Source organism: Manduca sexta, chromosome 22 (assembly GCF_014839805.1).
Source record: "Manduca sexta isolate Smith_Timp_Sample1 chromosome 22, JHU_Msex_v1.0, whole genome shotgun sequence".
NCBI lineage: Eukaryota > Metazoa > Arthropoda > Insecta > Lepidoptera > Sphingidae > Manduca > Manduca sexta.
In genome coordinates this window covers 7,177,140-7,197,006 of record NC_051136.1, presented here as the reverse complement: position 1 = coordinate 7,197,006, position 19,867 = coordinate 7,177,140, and the positions used below count along the sequence as shown (strand labels likewise).

Sequence of the window (19,867 nt, the reverse complement as noted above, 5' to 3'; positions counted from 1 at the left end):
TTCATCGCTATGTTAGGGCTTTGCTTTTCTTAAAACATAACATCGCATTATTTAAATAATTACTTATTAAAAAAAATGTTTTTACGCACCACGAAGCCATGGATTTTATTGTTTTAAAATGAACATTATATCGTAGAGCTGATCTAATTTAATAAAAAAGCCAGTCTGGAGGCATTAAAGTTACTGACATTATTGTAATTTGTAATGCAAATTCCTTACCTTGCGATAATACCAAAAAAGTCTCATTAATGGTTTAAACGGAAAAATAAAAACAGTTTCTATTCGATTAACATGGATTTATTTAGTTTATCAAATGTGTTTCGTGATAGTGCTGCAAATAATCTAACAGTTCAAGTGTTACAAACGACTTCCAAAACATCAACACAACATCCTACATACAACAATTACCAAAACATCATTTGAAGTCGACTCCTCCTTTATAAAGTGGAAAGATAATATTAATCGTATTATTCGATTATTGTTAGCACCACAATGTACACGGTCGGCATCACAAAACAAAACGATAAACAATTCTTCCGTGGACTGCGAATCAATAAATAATATATTGTAAACATCGTTAACAACTCAATCGTAATCTAATTAACTGTAAAAATCCTTTATATCCCTCCTCGATCCACTCGTACCTACCCAAATTATACAATGTAGTCAATTAGTTCGTGTATTGAGTGTTTTGTCCCGTGTTAATGCTACATATACTGGCATAGCAATAATTTAATCTAAGATTTAATGTATTATTTACAAAACAATTATAACTAGGAATAATCTCATTCAACGTAAAAAAATTATCGCACCTTATTCTCAATGCTATAAAAGATACAATATTACGTATTTTATTAATTAATTTGGAAACTTTGCGCACTTACGTATGAGATTCTTATAGTGTATGATTAAATTACAGAATAACATGGAAGAACTACGTAGATATTAAGCAGAAAAATTGATTTATAAAACCTGTATGGAATAAAATAATGATTTGTAGCTATATAAACGGATACAATAGGCTTTTATAGCACTGAGAAATCAATTTACCACTTCAAAATAAAAGTTAATACTTACTTAATTGTTATATTAATTATATAAAAATATAGTAATCTATATATACAGTCAAAGGACAAAATTCATAATATTAAAATTAGTCGCACTTTCCTCCGAAAGTGGCACAATAGCTATCAGGCATGAACACTTAGAACATTATTTAATTTTAGCACTAAAATAAGGGCTAAATAGAGCTGTTCTGATAAAACGACTATTTTCATTAACGGTTATAAAAATTGGTGGAGATTTAGTAATCTGTTTCTCATTAATGAAAGAGCCTTAGTAGCAGAACTTTATAAGTGCCAACGCTTACTGACAGTTGTTAGGTAACTACCGAAGTAGCGCCTAAGAGTATTTAAATATAAGTTTTAATTTATGATGATGTTATATCGACACGCGTATTCCCACGAGATTGCACTAAAATCACACATAATAAGGTCATATCGCAATTATACTATAATGTCCGTATAAGCCTTTAAATTCAATAATCACTGGTTTTGCGTGAGTCGCTACGCGAATGAATCACTGTGGTGACAGTAGTCGCGGTGTTGCGGTCACAGCAGCGGCACGGGCGGCACGCCCGGCACCAGCGGCTCCGGCACGCCCTGCAACACGCCTTGGTGGTAGTGGTGGTGGTGCATCATGCCGTTCATCATCTGCTGGTGATGCAGCATGGTGGCATGGTGCAGCTGCGCGTGCTGTAGAGATGCATGGTCGCCTTTCTCTTTCATCACCACTTCTTCGCGTTTCTTCACTTGTTTCCTTTCCTTGGCTCGTCTGTTTTGAAACCAAATTTTGACCTGTAACAATAACACTCGTTTATATTTGCATCACTGACTCATGACTTTAATAACAATTTCTTGTTACAACTTTTTTATTCAATTATATAACTTCAGAAATAAGTAATTAAAATGAATTCTCATTTAATATTAATTGAATATATAGATGTATCTATAGACCATCAGAATAGACAAATGGTTAAGATCAAAAGTGGTAAAAGATCTACGAGTTACGTTTTTATGCAACAAACCCCTAAATTACGTAGCGGGGACTTTGATCTGATCTATATCTACCATTCTGATTTCTGTATTTTATTTCATAATATTTAAACAGCAACAAATATGTACATATTATGATGACATATCAATGGCAGAAGATTTTGACCTCGGCAAATGTATCGGAACAAAATTTATTGAGATGTATTAATTCTCACCTGTCGTTCGGAAAGGCCAAGGCTGACGGCGAGTTCTGCCTTGCGACGAATAGTGATGTACCTGCTGTAGTGGAACTCCTTCTCTAACTCCAGCCTCTGGTGATCACTGTACACCACCCTGTATTTGTCTTTTGTGCGCGTTTTACCTACAACAATAGAAATCCATTATGATAATAGGGACTGATGTGTATGGAACATTAATATGATTCAGGCAATGTAAATCAAATTGCTCTTTCATCATAAAATTTCATAATTTTATAGTCGATCTGAAAACAAAATATCATACTTAGGTATACAAGTTTATATAATATATTTTATCATCGATATAATATATGTACTACATACTAGATCTGGCGCAGAACACGCACTGTGTTCAACAGAATTGTACTGCAATCCGGTATTGGTTGCCATTTTACTTTTACTATATTTAAAGCGCTTTAGCACTGCATCTTTGAAGTTAACTTAGACGACGATTGATGTTTTAGCGTTACAGAGAACTTAAGTTCTAATTTCAAATTTTGAACAAATAGTTTATTTAGACGTTCGTGTCTATAGAATATACGTCAATGTGTTTTATAAAACTTTTAGAATCACGGCGTGGTAGTATTACGGTACGACTGCAGTGCTAGGGTCTCGGATTCGATCCCCGGGTCGGGCAGTGATATTGGGTTTTTTTATGTATCAGTCTGGAATTTGTGCCCAGTATAGCGATAGAAACGCCCCCTACCACAACAGGGGACGGAAAAAACACGGCAGAAAAGTGGATGCACCAGCTCCTCTGCCTACATACCACACACACCAGTAAAGAATAGCGAGAAAAAAGTCATTAGTGAACTTTAAACTAGGAATCCGTCGACAAATATCGAAAAACATATTTACCTAAATATTATTCTGTAACATGAAATCACATAACTGCTTTAAGTCTTTGAGGGCTAATCTAAAGCCGCTAGCGAATCTCGCGGTAGAGAGACTAATGCCTTAAAACATCACACAGTCTGCGCAACAAAACTTTAAAGTTGAGACGAAAAAGTTACATTTAGTTTTAAAACAAAACGTATAGCGTTATTGGTTACTTTACTAGGACGATAATTCGTCGGTTTACTGTTTGAGAGGTCTTTTATATTCTCGTAACGAGACACGTATTCGCCCGAGTGTAATGTGAGGGGAGTTGTGAAAGAAATCCCGGGGGCTCGATAAGGTAAATCCAGCCGGCGGGCATCAGAAGCGCCGCGCGCCCCGAGATTAGCGCTGGATTTAACAGAGACCACACCTTGCGATCCCATTGAATAAATATCACTACAAACATGTTCTAATGTACTACGAATAGATAAAAAATATATAATATGTACCGAAACATTTTGTTAGGATTTTTCGGACGAAAATTCAAATTCAAGAGAAATTGTATTAGACTTAGGTATCCCATTGACCAAACCATAAGAAACACGGCAGCAATAATGCCATTTTAAGTACTTTGTTTGTGACAGTATAATAATCGGCGTAGATTTCATCCCGATCTACTACTGGCTTATGTATATTGTAAATAAAACTGACTACAAAGTGGTTCTACAAATTAATGATAAAATTACGCTTACTTTGATTTATTTCTACAAAATATGTTTTAAGGTGAAAAACAAATCTGTATTATAATACGTGACGATCTGATTACTGTGATGGGTGTGTTATATATAGTAACACTTAAAAAAATAGTTTTAACAAATATTTAAAATTTTATCGAATGTGGCGTCACAGTCGCCAACCCAGAACACTCGACATGTAAAGTTTTCTTATGTAATTTAGAATTAAACCGTTGTAATTGTGTAGTTTATATGAATGGTATAATGGGAATGTACGTTGGATGAGTAATATTCGAGTAGATAACGTTCTCATTTACATACCTCTGAGTCTAAATTTAAAAACCCATTATCACATGATAGTGGATTTTTAACGCCATTTACGTTTTAACTTTACTGTGTTAATGTGGACAGACAGATTAGACGTTTAAGCTGCATCAGATAGAGAATTCCATTGGACTTTTCTTCTCGAAAATTTCAAATAGGTACCAAAACTTTATTTACCATTATTATCTGTGTTTTAGACGTCTCAACGAGTAAAATTACCTAGATACTTATATCTATGCACATAACACTAAGACAGAGGTGAGGTGTATGCTTGTGTACCTACCCACTCCGAGTGTGTAAATATTCCTTATCTGGGTATTAAGAACTTCATAAATTATGTTTGTCACACGCGAGAGAATCAGATGGAATTAGACATTTTACGTAACATTAACTCGACGACCGCTTCTTGGCACCAGCAATCTTATTTTCATTTTGATAATATTGTTATTGAATTAAGAGTTATCTACAACTTGCTGTGAATGTTAAACATGTATCCCGGCCGTCAATCCGCATTCACACTGCAACTCAACTCATAGTTTTCGCAGCACATACTTGCTTTAAAACTTGCAACTATATAAACTGATAGTAAAATAATTATTTTGTAATGTACGATAATTGCATAGCGTGGCGAGATAAATGCTCTATGGTGGCGGGTCAAAGTCAACAACATGACATGTTTTCTAACACCAATTTGAGCCGTTGTCTATGCAAGATAAAGACTTTAAAACGCTCGAATGACAGAAAATTATAACTTAAATAAATTTCCTGTTAGAGAAGTAAACAAAAGGAGATGGTGAAGAACTTTTTGGGTAAACCTATGGGGTAAACAGAAGATTTTTGTCTATAGACATTATAGGCAACGAAGTGTTGATAGTAGGCGCTAACAGCCAGAGTAAACAATGGTCAGCCGGCGAACTCGGGCATGCGGCGCGTCGCGACGTGGGCGCGCTGAGCTGTGTCGCCTCGCGGCCGAGCCAGAGTCGCGATTTCCGACTCAGGTCGGCGCCACGGCCGTCAGTCTACTTGCCACTTGCGTTGGTTGATTCTAATAAGTTCAATTGGGCTCACTTTTTGCGAGGCAGACTATAAATGCAAACGCTTTAACACAATGCAAACAATGTTAAATCAAAATTAACGTGTCGTTGTAGCATTAGACGTAGATGAAGTCATAGACCATTTGTGAAAGAAAATAGCTGCAATGTTGGTATTGTTAATTTACAATGCGAATTAGAAATTGTGCCTGTTTCTTATTTAGGTTTATGACGTACATTAATTAAATGTTTTATAATACATGAATCAAAATACAACAAATATTTCCTCAGTTTATTACCGCTTCATGTTGTGGCAGTGTTGCACCTCCTGACGGATCAGACAGTATAATATTATGTTAAAACTGATCCTACCTATAATTATTGATGAATGGTAGACCTTAGCTAGTGTCAATGCAATTTACGTGACTCAGAATAAAAACCTAAGATTAATCTCATTCTCTTTACATCTCATCGACTTCTATTTTATTTACTATCCTTTTACTGTCCTACCCTTGTAATAATTGCGTCAGACGGCCTTTGTTCAAAACCCTAAATTATATTTATAGCACAAATAATACTTTAAATAGCATTATACTAACCATTAACCAAGCTGGTGTTATCACTTTGAGTTTTCATAAAAAATACCTAGTTGTTTGTGCGATGTAAATATGGCGGGCGGGCGCGGCGGTCTAGGGCGGCGTACCCGTGTTTAGTATGCGGTTATCGTGGACAAATATCATACTTAGATACATACTTAGATAGGTGCCAGATAAACCGAGCCGTGGCTGGGATGCACACAGCCTTCAGAGTTCAAAATCTCTTGCATTTTGTTTTGTTTCGACGTAATAATTCGTCGTGGTATTTCTTTATTAGAAGACACAAGTTTTAGGCTCCGTTTTCTTTTATATCCCAGTCTTGCAATTAATAATAAATCAATACACCAAACCGAAGTATTTATTATTTGTTTATTTTATTATGCTTTTGAATAATATCGATTCCACATCACCTCCGGAATAAAAACTAGCATGACACCTCAGAAAGTCCTGCGTTTTACAGTAGGCACAAGATGAATTTTCAAAATGATGGATAGATGACGTGCGATGATTAACCAAATTTTTTATTGAAAACGATAAGCAAAAACGCATAACACTACGTCAGGGGCCATAATAAATCACTCTAGTACATCATAATTAATAATTTGTGTACTTTATAGACTGTAACAGCTATTACTATTTCAATATAGTAATTATGATAACAGGACACTCATTCATACTCGCATGTCGTTGATAAAAATGTATTGCTTCCACAAAATAATAAAGTCGTGGATTGCTAAATAATTAACAACTTATAAATTAATACTAAGCTATTTACATTCAATATAATAATCGTTAAAAGTGGTAGAGCTACGCAGTATATAGCTTTGTCTAAAGCGAACTTTTGATTAACTTAAGAAAATCAGCAGAACTTAACCTCTACAAGCAATTTTTATCGTATAGACAAGGACGGTAAGCTGACTTCTGCAAATTTTGAAGATTACAAGTGGTAATTTAAATTGCATTTGTATAGAACTATTGAAATATTACCACCAGTGTAAACGCATCTTCTTGCGCAAGATTGCTGCAGGAAATGACTAGTCTAAACATAGCATAATATATAAAGTTAATGCTCCGACGCAAATCGAGTATCCTAGCTTGTCGAATATCGGTCAGTAAGAATAGACTCCAAACAATGCACGTTAACTTTCCCCGTCTATATATTTACAATATGTTAGCGTAGCTCGTGATTACCTACAGTAATGATCATTTAATAACACCAGCACCACCTTACTTGCAAGATTTCCGGGCGTTGGTAATTAAAAATACTATATTTAGTTATACCTAAATCATTAAATTGTCCATATATAAACAATGACCACAGGTGGACGATAATAATATTACTCATATTTTAAATTTGTTACAAAGTTTGTATTATTGAGACACCAGCAATGATTGCATAGCACTGGAAAATCGTGTAATATGGTTTTAAATAATATGCTACATAATCAATAAATTCAAATATGTAAGCGTAACGGATTTAGCCTTTAGGATTTTGCCAAATTATGTAAAACGTGAAACTAAAATGAAAAGAGAAGAACATATCGCATTACAGGATCTACACAAATTCTATCTGATAGGAAATTATAAAATATATTACGCATTAATTTCCTTTGATATAAGCATACCATATCAACAAATAGATTTCAATTCGATTCAATTAAATTTATGAGCAAGATTACACGTGTATCACTTATGTAATATCACGAATTGCTTGTCGTGCATGTACTTAGGGTGCGTATTATGAAAGGAAAACGATTAATCGGTCGGTTATCAGTGCCCGAGACTTTGTCGGCCAGCCGAAATCCCACTTTCAGTTAACGCGCGATTATCGCGACTCGCCAACGATAGCGGCGCTTTTGAACGTGTTGACTCAACGCCGTGTCATATCACACGGTTACCTTCTTGTAACCGCTTGTAATGTGTTTTTGATGGACGAGGGGCGGCTGATACCACTATCGCGATAAACCTCTTCACAAGAATGCTGACGATATCTCGAGATGAAACTGTTCACATCTGGATTTCCAGATTGCACAGATTGAGAATGTGAAACTACACCACTAGATACAGTTCTTCGCACAATTTAAACTATTTACTTAACTACTTAAGGTTTTGTGTCAAAAAAACAATGGGTATTAAGACGATAAGACGGATTAATACACATCTATATCTTATATATTATTTACCTATCTACGACTTGCGAGCTATTGTCTGCTATTGTAATTTTTTGTATTTCACAAATACTATATCTACTATCCAACAAATATTTCTTAATAAAAAGTTTGTGAGTTGCAAATGTTTGTAATTTTTTATTATATATATTTTTTTTATTTTAAAATATATCTTCTAATAATTATTACAATGGAAACATGGTAGGTACATCATATTTCCATGAAACAGCATCACGAGGTAGGCACTGTTTAATGTCAAAAGAAAACAATACATTATTACAAAATTAATAAAATTCGAACTACGTCCATCATAATAAAGTTTCAATTAATTACATCGTGGGATTTTGTACTTCTAGTAAGCCGTCACGTAAAAACATTGCGCTATTATCTGACTTTTAGTGATGGATTGCAGGCTTTGAAAGAGACGTCGTTATCACGTGTACTATATTAGTAAACTAAAAACGTTAATTATCATGTGCCCGAACACAGCGTGACGCCCTCTAAATATTTACCAAACAATGGACATTAAAGGGCGTTAACAGAAAGCATCGATAGAAAGGAGGCGATAACAAATAATAATCCCCACCTACTAGCAGCTTCCGACATTTTTTGCGAGTCGAAGACTCCCCGAGGCGCGACTACCGCAGATGAGAACATTCAACTCTCCTAATTCATCATGAGTCCTTTATTCATACTGTCTATTGTGACAAGCGACTCCTCAATATATCTTAGTAAGCGTGAAATGTAGACATCCCGTCTTGTAATTGGTGAATGTTGACAAATAGAGATTTATTTCTCCGAACACAGGCAGGTTTGTGCAAACACAATGAGAAGATAAATAGTGGTTTTGTACACACGGGGCCGGTCGGAAAGGACGTTGTAGACACAACTACAATACAAACACGATGTTACATGTGTCAGCTTGACATTGTATTGATGTGACATAATATGACAGAGTATTGGTTGATATAAATATGCTCACATAAAAAAACTTTGTTTATATTAAATAATCTAGGCTACCTGGTAATGTATTGATAATAATTAAAGTAAAGGTAAAAGAGTTATTAATATTCACACTAAGTGTGTGTGTCCGTCGGGATTTCCTTTAAAACTCCTCAGGTAAAGCAGTGTCTAAAATCGTTTCTTACTGCTCACCTACGTTTTAAAAGAAACTGGTATGCAAAATCTTATTTTCCTGGACCCAGCCGTGGTGTGCTTGTCTGTCTGTCAGTCAGTGATGACTGATGCAAATTTTATACCGTCTACGATGCTCCGGTTATTTAACATATAGTAAATACTATACCTTAAGGGTACCTTTTTACGTGATAGTAAACAGTTCGAATACGCTCGTAAATGTGGTGTTTAAAATTACGAACGTAGAGACCGCCGGTAGGTTATCTATCTATCATACTTTTCTTTCAAAGCTATTTTACAAAAAAAAACCTAACATGCATTTTCAAAAACTGGTATGCAAAGACATAAAACATTATAGTTAGTTACATACATACATACATAACATCACGCATTTATCACAACTAGGGCACCCACTTTTCGCCAAGTATGTTCCGTCCCATGATGTGATAGGGGGCGAGCCTATCGCCATATCGGGCACAAATTCCAGACTCCGGGCTGATACTGAGCAGAAAAAACCAAATATCACTTTGCCCGACCCGGGATTCGAACCCAGGACCTCAGAGCGCTATTGTACCGGACATGCAATACAACTACGCCACCGAGGCAGTCTAGTTAGTATTATAGTTAGTTATGGTATCCAATTTTGAATTAAATAATTTAATTTCCTTAATAGTGAAGACAATATCGAAGACTTAAAAAAATATGATTCTATAATATTGTGGGAATATAAATTAAAGGCTTTGAATATTTTGCATATATGCTTTGATATGTTGTTTGGTTAATTTCTTGTTAAGCCCAACGAAAAATATTTTAATTTACAAACGGTTGATGAAATTGCAATGCAGCGTTTTAAATCAAAATTATAACTTCTCTCCAATACCATAGCAACAATACAGACATTAAGTTTGCAAAGATTTAACTTGTTCTGTGGGGTCCCGGGGGCGCCATTGTGCGAGATTGTCGCCGGGAACGTCCCCCGCTATCCCGGCCGCTGTTGTCCCGGGATTGCGGGATTAATTGCTTACACCATGCACTCAATCCCAAGGCACGCATTATATACCGTTTCTGTAAATGCAAAATAATGTGTGCCGAACGATCATACTAACAAGTCAATTAAAGGGAAATGTTAATTATTACAAAACCGCGGCCAATTCAAAGCGGTGCCTACATATGAAAGTTTGATTTACATTCATTAGATGTTACCATTTTAATTTAAAAAAAAAATAGAGCATGTAAATTACTTCCTAATATCTTCAATCTTTTCATTTTTATATTCATAAGCGTTAACGTAGTAGTCAGGTTATAAAATTGTAATATCCTTATTAAGTATCATACTTCCCAAAATATCATGCTTTAACGACAGCCTTGTGCCCCCGCTCCCAAAAACCGAAAATAAATCATATTTTGGAAAAAAATATTTAATTCTTAATTTTTGCTTGCGAAACACAATTCATTATAATGGTAATTTAATTTACAAGTCTGCGCCCAAAGTTGCTAAATTATTCTATTGTTAGTAGTTTTTCTGAATGTCGTTGTTCGTTTGGACTTAAAGGATGCCGCCTAAACCTCTAAAAAAACTATGTTTAAACAAAAACATAGTAAAAATTAAAAATATCATTCTAATGAAAATGAATTTCCGTGTAAACGTGGATTCTATTCATACCTTTTTTTAATTTGGTAAATAAACATAATTATAATCAGACTCCTAGGCGTATTAATTTGATGGCAATAACAGAAACTAGAGTTCAAATCCTGCACCAATAAAAAAATGCTTGTATGACCGCAAGTTTGGGTTATTAGACCAAGTCTACTACCTAATACCCATCACACATAATCTCGTCGTACTATGGGATCATTATTATATGTGACTATACAGTGTTTTTTCATTTGAAAACACTATATTTACACCCGTTAATGAAATAAGTATAGTAAAATCCGGGTTGTATGAATATTGAATTAGGGTAGTGTGGCCGATCATAGCACGGTAACCATGTTGTAAACTGGGTTTTGTAATCCAGTTTTCAAAAATCCTACTAATACTTTGCCGAGCCATTACAATTTATATGAGTTCATTCGCGTCCGATCACAAATGATATTGCATCTGCGACACACACACATTCAAGACACCAACATTTAGAAAATAGCTTGTTTTTTTTTATAGTGCGTAATAACAGTTTCCAAGTAGTAGACTTTTTAAAAAATATAATCAATTTAAAGTACATAGTTTATACTATTACACCAACAATGTTTGTTTTTTTTTTCTTTTTGTTATATTTTCACAAGATTTTACTGAACACAGGTCTAGTGTTCCATTCATGGGCCACTACAAGTTTCTGATACAAACAAGAAATCAAAGATATTCATCCGACTTATTGTTATATTTTTGCCAAATATTATACTAGAATACCTGAAAGACTCGTCAAGCACGCAATATTGATCTTCTATAGCCGATTCTTTGGCCCGACCATTTCAGATGTTACTAGCTGACTAGCGGATATTTTCTCATGGTTGTTATTAGAGTTTTGTCCAGTGTACCGTAAAGAATCCGATAGCTTTTACTCTGCACTACACCTTAATATTTACAGGTTAATTTGAATTAATCGATAATTAGGCACATTTGTAAATTCAAGATCGGATGTGTCGGCGATAGGCGGAATGGCCGAAATAATCTTGATTTTCTAAGATTTTATGAGACCTATTAATATTTGATTTGAAGGAATGAGTGATATTTTGACAAATAGCAACCTGTCATCAAAATTATTACGAAATATAAAAGAAAGTTATTATTTGACGCCGGTTTTCTGTAAGGTAGAATCCTGGACCAAATGGCACTAAAGTTATTTTAATATTAATGAAAACTCTAGAGAACATAGAATATAATTGAAAATAGTGCGTGTAATGTTAATGAGATGACCACCTAGTGGTCTACATCTACACTTATTTGTTCGGGAGGTCTTTCGTATGCCATAGTCTATACATATATAATATAGTGCTTTGTCTGCCTTTACAGCCAGGCAAAAATTGGCGCGTACTGTTTGCTTGCTGTACCGTATGCGTTAGTTTGACGAACAGTACAGCCGATATACTACTAGGCGTTATGAGAATTAATATCCAGTACTTTTTAATTATGTGCGATATGTAGCGTTGTGCAGTGCTTTATAATCTAAGTTCAGAGTGGTGTCGCTTCTTTTTGTTAACAAGCAGTTTGGGGTTACTAAGACTTGCATTTTCTCATCTCATTATTGAGTTTATAAGTAAAATTTTCTTCAAAGATTGCATACTATAAAACTTTAATACAAATTGAAAATTGCTTAAGCCAATTAAGCGGTCGTACCATACTATATCCATTAAAAATTATTTCTTGTGCAATATTTTAAAATGTATTTAAATTTCGTCATATTAAATTTTAAAGGCCGAAATATCCATGATTATTAATTATTTTTACGTTTTTCTTTCAACTGCGAGAACTAATCACTAACTAGTTGTCTAATTGATATGACATTAATTTAACAATCGTTTTACGGTATTGTTATAGAAAGAATAGGGACCCCTGAAGTTATATTTCGTTAATATAGACATAAATTTCATAGAGAAGATACATTAAATTTATATGCTTTGTGTATATTGATAATTGTTTTATTTGTAATTCCTACGAACAAATCAAGGTAGAGTATTATTGTTAGCTATGCACTAAAATTATAAATATGCACAATTAAGATACTATTTATGATTGTAATTTATGTGTATTAAATATCAATAAAAAAACTACTAAAAATACTATACCCCTATAAAAATAGCATTTTACGCATTTAGGTACATATGCAAAAGTGAAGATGGATATAATCCGATGTCTAGTTATTGCCTATTATATTACATCAAGCAATTATAAAAAAGCGGCGATAGCCTAGTTGGGTGTGGAAGGGACTGCCAAGACGAATGTCCGCAGGTTCAAAACCCAAGGGCACACACACACACCTCTGACTTTTCTAAAATCATGTGTGTATTCTTTGTGAATTTATCGTTCTTTTAAAGGTGAAGGAAATCATCGTGAGGAAACCTGCACATCTGAGAAGTTCTCTATAGAAATTTCGAAGGTGTGTGAAGTCTACCAATCCGCACTGGGCCAGCGTGGTGGACTAAAGCCTAACCCCTCTCAGTAGTAGAGGAGGCCCGTGCTCAGCAGTGGGCAAAGTATATAATACAGGGCTGATATTATTACTACTATTACAAGCAATTATAAACCGGAACTCGAAAAAAACACTATTTGCTGTATAGTTGCGAGATCAAAATCTCCATTACATTGCAGTCTAAAAACAAAATCAGTTCCTGGTCTCAAAACCAGAATGTGATATGTGTGCAAGGGACAAGCGAGCATTTTTGTTAGAATGCTTGAGGTATTGCGGATATGATTAAAAGGTATGTTGATCTATGTTAGCGAAATTTAATATAAAGCTTTTTATAATGTATACTGTAAAAGGTGTTTTGTACCGTACTATTCATAATAAATAAATAAATAATTCAGTCACACTACAGGAGTGAATAGATAAGTTCAAATCTAATAAGTTAATAAGTAGTTATTTTTTCATTACGCAGTATGGTTGATAACTCTTTATTGTAGACTATTTAGAAAGATTAAATACGGAATTTTATAATAACAACATGTTACAACAGTCGGTCTTAGCACTGAAAGAGATCTCATAAAAAAAGTAAGCAAAAAGTAAGTGCATAATAAAAAAACTTTGAATACTAAGCGACATCTCGCATCTAGTTTCAACATTTAAATTTAAGCAAGAATTCTCAGAAAGTATGGAATACGCAATTTTACTTCCTTTCGAATGAATATTTAGGAAAACTTGAATATATATGATTTTTCGTTTTTTTTTAATACCAAATAACACTATAGAGAGCAATAGAGATGCCCTGTTGCTTTTGTCTACAGACCTATATACGTAACTACCGACATTTTTGTAGATACTCACTTCCCGTCACACCTGCCACTGCAACTGCTCTAAGCCAGAAACAACAGTGACACTCATTTTATGACACCGAATGGTGAAATTCGGCGAGATTCAAGCAACACTAATATGTCAACGACGAAATTTAACAAATAAAAAAATAGAGAAGAGTTGGAAATATTACAATAACATATTATACCACCGACGTATTAGCAAGCACCTACAATGTTACAGAAAGCCGACGCGATGGTTCAACATATTCCAAGAATATTTCCAAGCAGTTTTCCGAAGGCCCATAACAAGTCCCTCTCGCGGTACATGTTTCCTAAACCTAAGGAGCTCGGGTTAATCGAGGAAGTTCAGCAATACACCAACGTTGCCTATGGGATTGTAGCATGCACGTGATCTAAGAAACACGTTCAACGCGCCTTACTATCACCCCTTAACATGATTCAAATTCAACTCAGCTACAACGATGCCATATCTTTGCAAACTTTCACATTCGTAATATTTGTAGGATTTCCAATAAAATATGAGAATATATATACTGTAAAATAAATAGAGAGAAGTCAGTTTCTATATGCAGCAGGGAACGATTCAGTTTTTGTGGACAATGAGTAATAAGAGAGTTTTTAGACTGTTCCTGTAAACCATATTATTTAACCTCTAGACTCTACAAAGCACCAGTGAGAAAGGGTCCATATAATCCGATTCCTGCCGGATTTCCTTTATGTAGAATTTATGTAGAATCCAAATATCATTAGAACGATTTGCAGACTGCATTTATGCATATTGGTACCTTTATGTTGTATAGTTAGTTAGTTACGTTGTGTAATCAACTTTCGCCACTGCAAAGTATCCAGCTTTAGTGCAACTACACCGTTTCTAAAAGGCTTAATATTAATATTATGTTCCAAAGTTCGCGATATAACTTCAGCACCTTCTAGTTTCATAAAATTTTCTATCCCTATTACCTACTCAGATATTGCATGCTTTAAGAGTTTTGTATGGTCGTTTTAGCCTTGAATTTTCTTTAGACCACATGTACATTATATGTTATTATGTAACATTTATAGTGTGTGCGGAGTGGACCTCATAATTTAACTAAACATATATAAAAAAAAAGAAGATGACTGTATAACATATTTCAAAATATATTATAACAGTCACTATCAAATAATGTATAATTAATATGAAATAAATAGATAATAATAAAATACACAAATATTACGGAATTAAATCTTAATTAATGTAAAATTATAATATAAGTATAAGGCAATTAATGAGTAGATGCTGTGGCTAATGTAACAATTATTTGTTCTTTGGATAATTGGCACACAAGATTCTCTGGCCTTTCCAGAGAGAGAAGTGGAAATTATAATAAATAATAAAAAAAAAAAACTAATCATATATGAGAATTTAATAGTCTTTGTAGGCTCCTGGATCAAAGGGGGCTTTGGTTTTCGTTACAAATAACTTATAAGTATGAGTGTGAGTGCATAGACACCGAGCGAAGTAGATGTATGGAGCGAAACAGTCATGAAGTTACGACAAAGCTCCTTAAACAAGGATTTAAAAAAAAAAAAATTGTGTAGCGGTAAATATTATGACGTCCAAATGCTGACACCTTCATCGAATATTGGGAGAATTGATATCATCGAACTTTGAACGAAAACTTATATTGACATAATGATCGAATTGGAAATAAGCAAATTTACCACTGCAACGATTAAAACTAATATTCGTATTTGGAATATTTTCTGCAGCTGCATGCAAAAGCTGATGTACAAATAACTCCTTTCCAATTTTAGGGAGAAAATAAGGTATAGTTTTGAGAGTGTAATTTATTAATATTAAAAATGAATTTCATTTTAAAATAACTGAAATTATGTTTTATTTTAAATTATGTTTATTGACCTCTGTGTAATATTAGAACCACTTACATGAAGTCATTCTATAGCTGAATAATATCGTTTCAGCTATTACTTTAAGGCACCATCTCGTGCATTTTTAGGTACTAAATTTAATCTTACGCTAAATGAACAATATACGAGTAGTTCATAAGCGATTTGTGCCCTCAGTATTATTAAATAAAAAATATATATCACGGTGTGCGGAATAATCGTTTTTTTTTAATTATCGAACGTTTCTATTCATAAAATGGTTTGATTAGTTTGAGATAAACGTACTCATACAATATTAACTAATATTAAGTAATTTCTCTGTAGAAGCGAACATTACATGAAAGCTTTTGTCAGTGCAAACTATGTTAATATCAAATTTTATTACCGTGTAATAAAGCTTTAAATACTCATTCTGACGTGCGTTTCGCGTGACTGTTGACAATATTGGCAGACATAAAACTATAGATTTTGTCACGGTGCTGTCGCCGATAATTACAAATGATTAATTCTAATAATTGTATGTCTTCGCGACAGTTACATTGCGTCGTGTAACGGCATCTAAAGAATCCGACCGGTTACTTCATGGTAGTTTAACTATGTATAGGACAGAGTAACACAGAAGTGAGAGTACTATTGTCACCAACAAAAGATTACCTTTGTGGAAGACAAATATACAGTCAAAACTTTCAATAGTTAGGTCAACTACTTTGTAACGCCGCTGGTAAATAATAAACCTAAATCGGTACCAGTCATTTATACAACGCTAAATATTTTTTTAGAAAATTTCTGTTTTAATGTAATCATTTTTATTTTTGTATGTATAAGCTCGCAAAATTTTGTGGTCTTTTTAAGGAATGAAGAAATTTTAACGACACACAACGCTCATTAAGAAAGCTGTAATAAAAGTTATCATATTTTTCTGTTTAACGTCTCTACTGTAAAGTTGACAATATCGAGTTGGCGTAATGCTAATTGCTGGCATCGATCTGAGAATCTAGTTGGCATACCTACTTCTTTGCCTTAAAATTATAAAGTCTGTAATAAAATATATTATTGGTGTATATGTTGCATGTCATAATTGACATCATTGATGTCGAAATACTGTATGTGATACTATTATGTATGTGGCAGATTGAAATGTGTATGATGTTGGTTTGTTCACGACTTTGTGATGCATCACCAGAGAAAGGCTGGCTGACACAATCTCAAAATATTGCAAAACAAAATGAAAGAATTTGTTACAATAGAAGATGTTTTATATTACTTATAATATTGTCATTGTTCTATGTCAAACCTGGCAACGAATTATGATTTATTGTATATGCTGGGGCCACACTAAGCTATAGGTAACGGTATTAACAGAGACTAAGCATAACCCTCCTTGAATCTTTATTCCTTTTCTTGAGAATTGGGAGCAACGCATTGACGATTCTTCTAGAACTGCGAGGATTTAGGCCGATATGCCAACAAGAAAAAATATTGTTACAGTTGAATCCACTGAACAAAATTGATATTTTTATAATTTTATACAAAAGTTTTCCCACAAGTTTTTTGATGTTTTAGTTGTGCCTGCGTTTCACTTATCTATAAAGGAAATGTATAAGAAAGATACTAATGTTGGTGGTTTAATTTTTTTTTTCAAGTAACATTTTCATGGTGTATCGAATTCTATCAGCGTAATGTAATATAAGTATAGAAATATCAATAACGTATTTTTTAATAGAACACACAACACAATACACATCATGAATATATTCCTGCCTATAGACGAGCTATGGGCAAGTACATAGATAGTTTTATCCATTAGGGAGTAAGGACTCTCCAGGCAGGAGAATCCTCTACGATATGCTGTCAAAAATAGATGTATTACAATTTTTAACCAAACACCATAATATAATATCCCATACGATAATAATAGCAAGTACCTTACTAGAGAAACCGCTCAATATATGTATATTGAGCGGTTTCTGGCACTGCATGCACTGGCATACTAATGGGACTCGCGGCTCTGCATGAAAGTGGATGGGAAATAGGTAGTTAAAACTACTTTAAGTTAAGCAAAGAATATAACGTTCATATAACTCGTCTGACTGTCTCAAAGGAATGTACCACCAGTTTTCAATTAAACAGGAAAATATTAGTTATTTCGCCCAATCTAAACAAATAAAATGCGAGTTTAAATTATTTAAAAACTGGTACCTACAAAGGTATACGAACAAGTTTGAACCTAATAAAATTTAATATATATCCGGATTTAATAGAACCTGATGATTTTCTATTAACACATTACGTAATATTCATAAAAGCAATAAAACAATTTATTTCATGGCCATATTAATTTCGCTTCTTGTGCGATTTTATTTATGTTTTATGAGCGTGGTAATGGATTTTAAAATTGCGCTTAGACACTCTCGACTGTGATGTTGTATCTAGTAAATTCGTTTTTATTTATTTACATGGTTTGTAAATATTGTTAATCCACCAAAGACAAAATAAGAATGTTCATACCTAATTTCCATTACATTATCTCTCATGTATACTTTGTACAAAGGTAGATAGGTACCGCACCAATGTCTGTGACATTGGAAATGTTCATAGACGATCGTCAATAAGTCTAATTATTAACCGTCACTTGTACGTTTGTTCTCTAATATCTTTAGGTAAGTTATGTATACATCTTTAACCTATACCATCCGGCCTTTAAGCACTATTCGATCCGAAGTGGCATTAACTGCAAAATAATGAATTCTTAGTAGGCATTATTAGTAGGAAGTTACTTATAGTAAAGATTAGTTCCTGGATGCCTAAGCTACGTTTACTCTACTGCTAGCTACTATAGCAATGAAGCTATAGAATATTTTAACCTAAAACGTTGACGTAATGTACCTACCTAAAGTCCTATGTTTATCACATTTAAAAAAAAACCTTCCATAATTATCGGGTGTAGCTAACCGGCGGCGCTTTCCTTTTAAATTATACGGCAATATATTAAAAGCGGTTTCGCTTTTATCTAAGCCTTTAAATCTAGAAAAAAAATGAATTGTTAGACTTAATATCAATTATCTTTAAAATTATCAGCAGCGCCATATATTTTATTGTCACAGGTGTGCTCCTCTTTCATACCTACCTCTTGTGTTTTTATTTTGGTACTGTTTTTGTACTAACAAATGATGTACAAAGGCATTAGTTTATTTGTACATATTTTGAATGCTTAGAGTCCAATGTTAGTTCGGGCAGGTAATTGTTTACATCCAAATTAATTATTGAAATTAGTAGGTAGATAGGTGGGTATTAATAAAATATACTTATCAATAAAGCTAATACGGTGCGATCTCCGGGATGTCTTTTAAGTTGCATGAAAGGCCTTTTTAAAAAGAAAATACTTATTCGAGAAATCTTTCTCGATAGTGATAGGTGTTTGTTAATAACGTGTATGATTAAAGTTTAAAAAAATACCTGGGTTAGGTTGTGTCTGGTAGTTGGGTTTTTTCATCCATTCGTATGGGGAACGCGGCGGTGCTGGCGGCTGCGACGGCCTCGACCCCGAGCTCGGCGAACCTTCCGCTGGACTTGCCAGGTCTCCTCGTGCCGGTGATGGCATGTCTGCTATTTCTCTTTCTCCAGGTTCTCTTTTGGGAAAATGATGTGGATCTGGCGCCCACTCGCCACCCGCCGGCGCACCGTTCCAAGCACACCATTGTTGTTCTTCAAAGTTCTGATGCTGCCAGCCGTACCACCCGCCGCCGTATTGCCCGCCCTTGCCTTGGTACATGGCGAGGGGATTAACGTAATTCACCATGCTTCGATCACCGTCCGAGCATCGCACATACACTCGCTGTCACAAATCACCACCGTTCCGTTCACGAGATACACTACTAGCAACGCTGCTATCGCGACTGAGCATAACGAACG

The 19,867-nt window shown here is 34.3% G+C and overlaps 1 protein-coding gene across 2 annotated transcripts; it reads right to left on the bottom strand.

Annotated features, from left to right (window-relative positions):
• Positions 1-279: 279 nt before the first annotated feature.
• LOC115442648 (homeobox protein CDX-1) lies at positions 280-19,867 on the bottom strand. Of its 2 annotated transcripts, none has more exons than XM_030167753.2 (3): positions 19,412-19,867; positions 2,270-2,418; positions 280-1,856 (listed from the first exon to the last, which is right to left on the bottom strand). In XM_030167753.2, exons 1-3 carry the CDS (start codon positions 19,752-19,754, stop codon positions 1,611-1,613), a joined length of 738 nt encoding a protein of 245 aa, XP_030023613.1. In that variant the 5' UTR covers positions 19,755-19,867; the 3' UTR covers positions 280-1,610. The 2 variants fall into 2 exon arrangements, with proteins under 2 accessions (XP_030023613.1, XP_030023614.1); XM_030167754.2 differs by having other exon boundaries at positions 2,270-2,415; positions 19,412-19,866.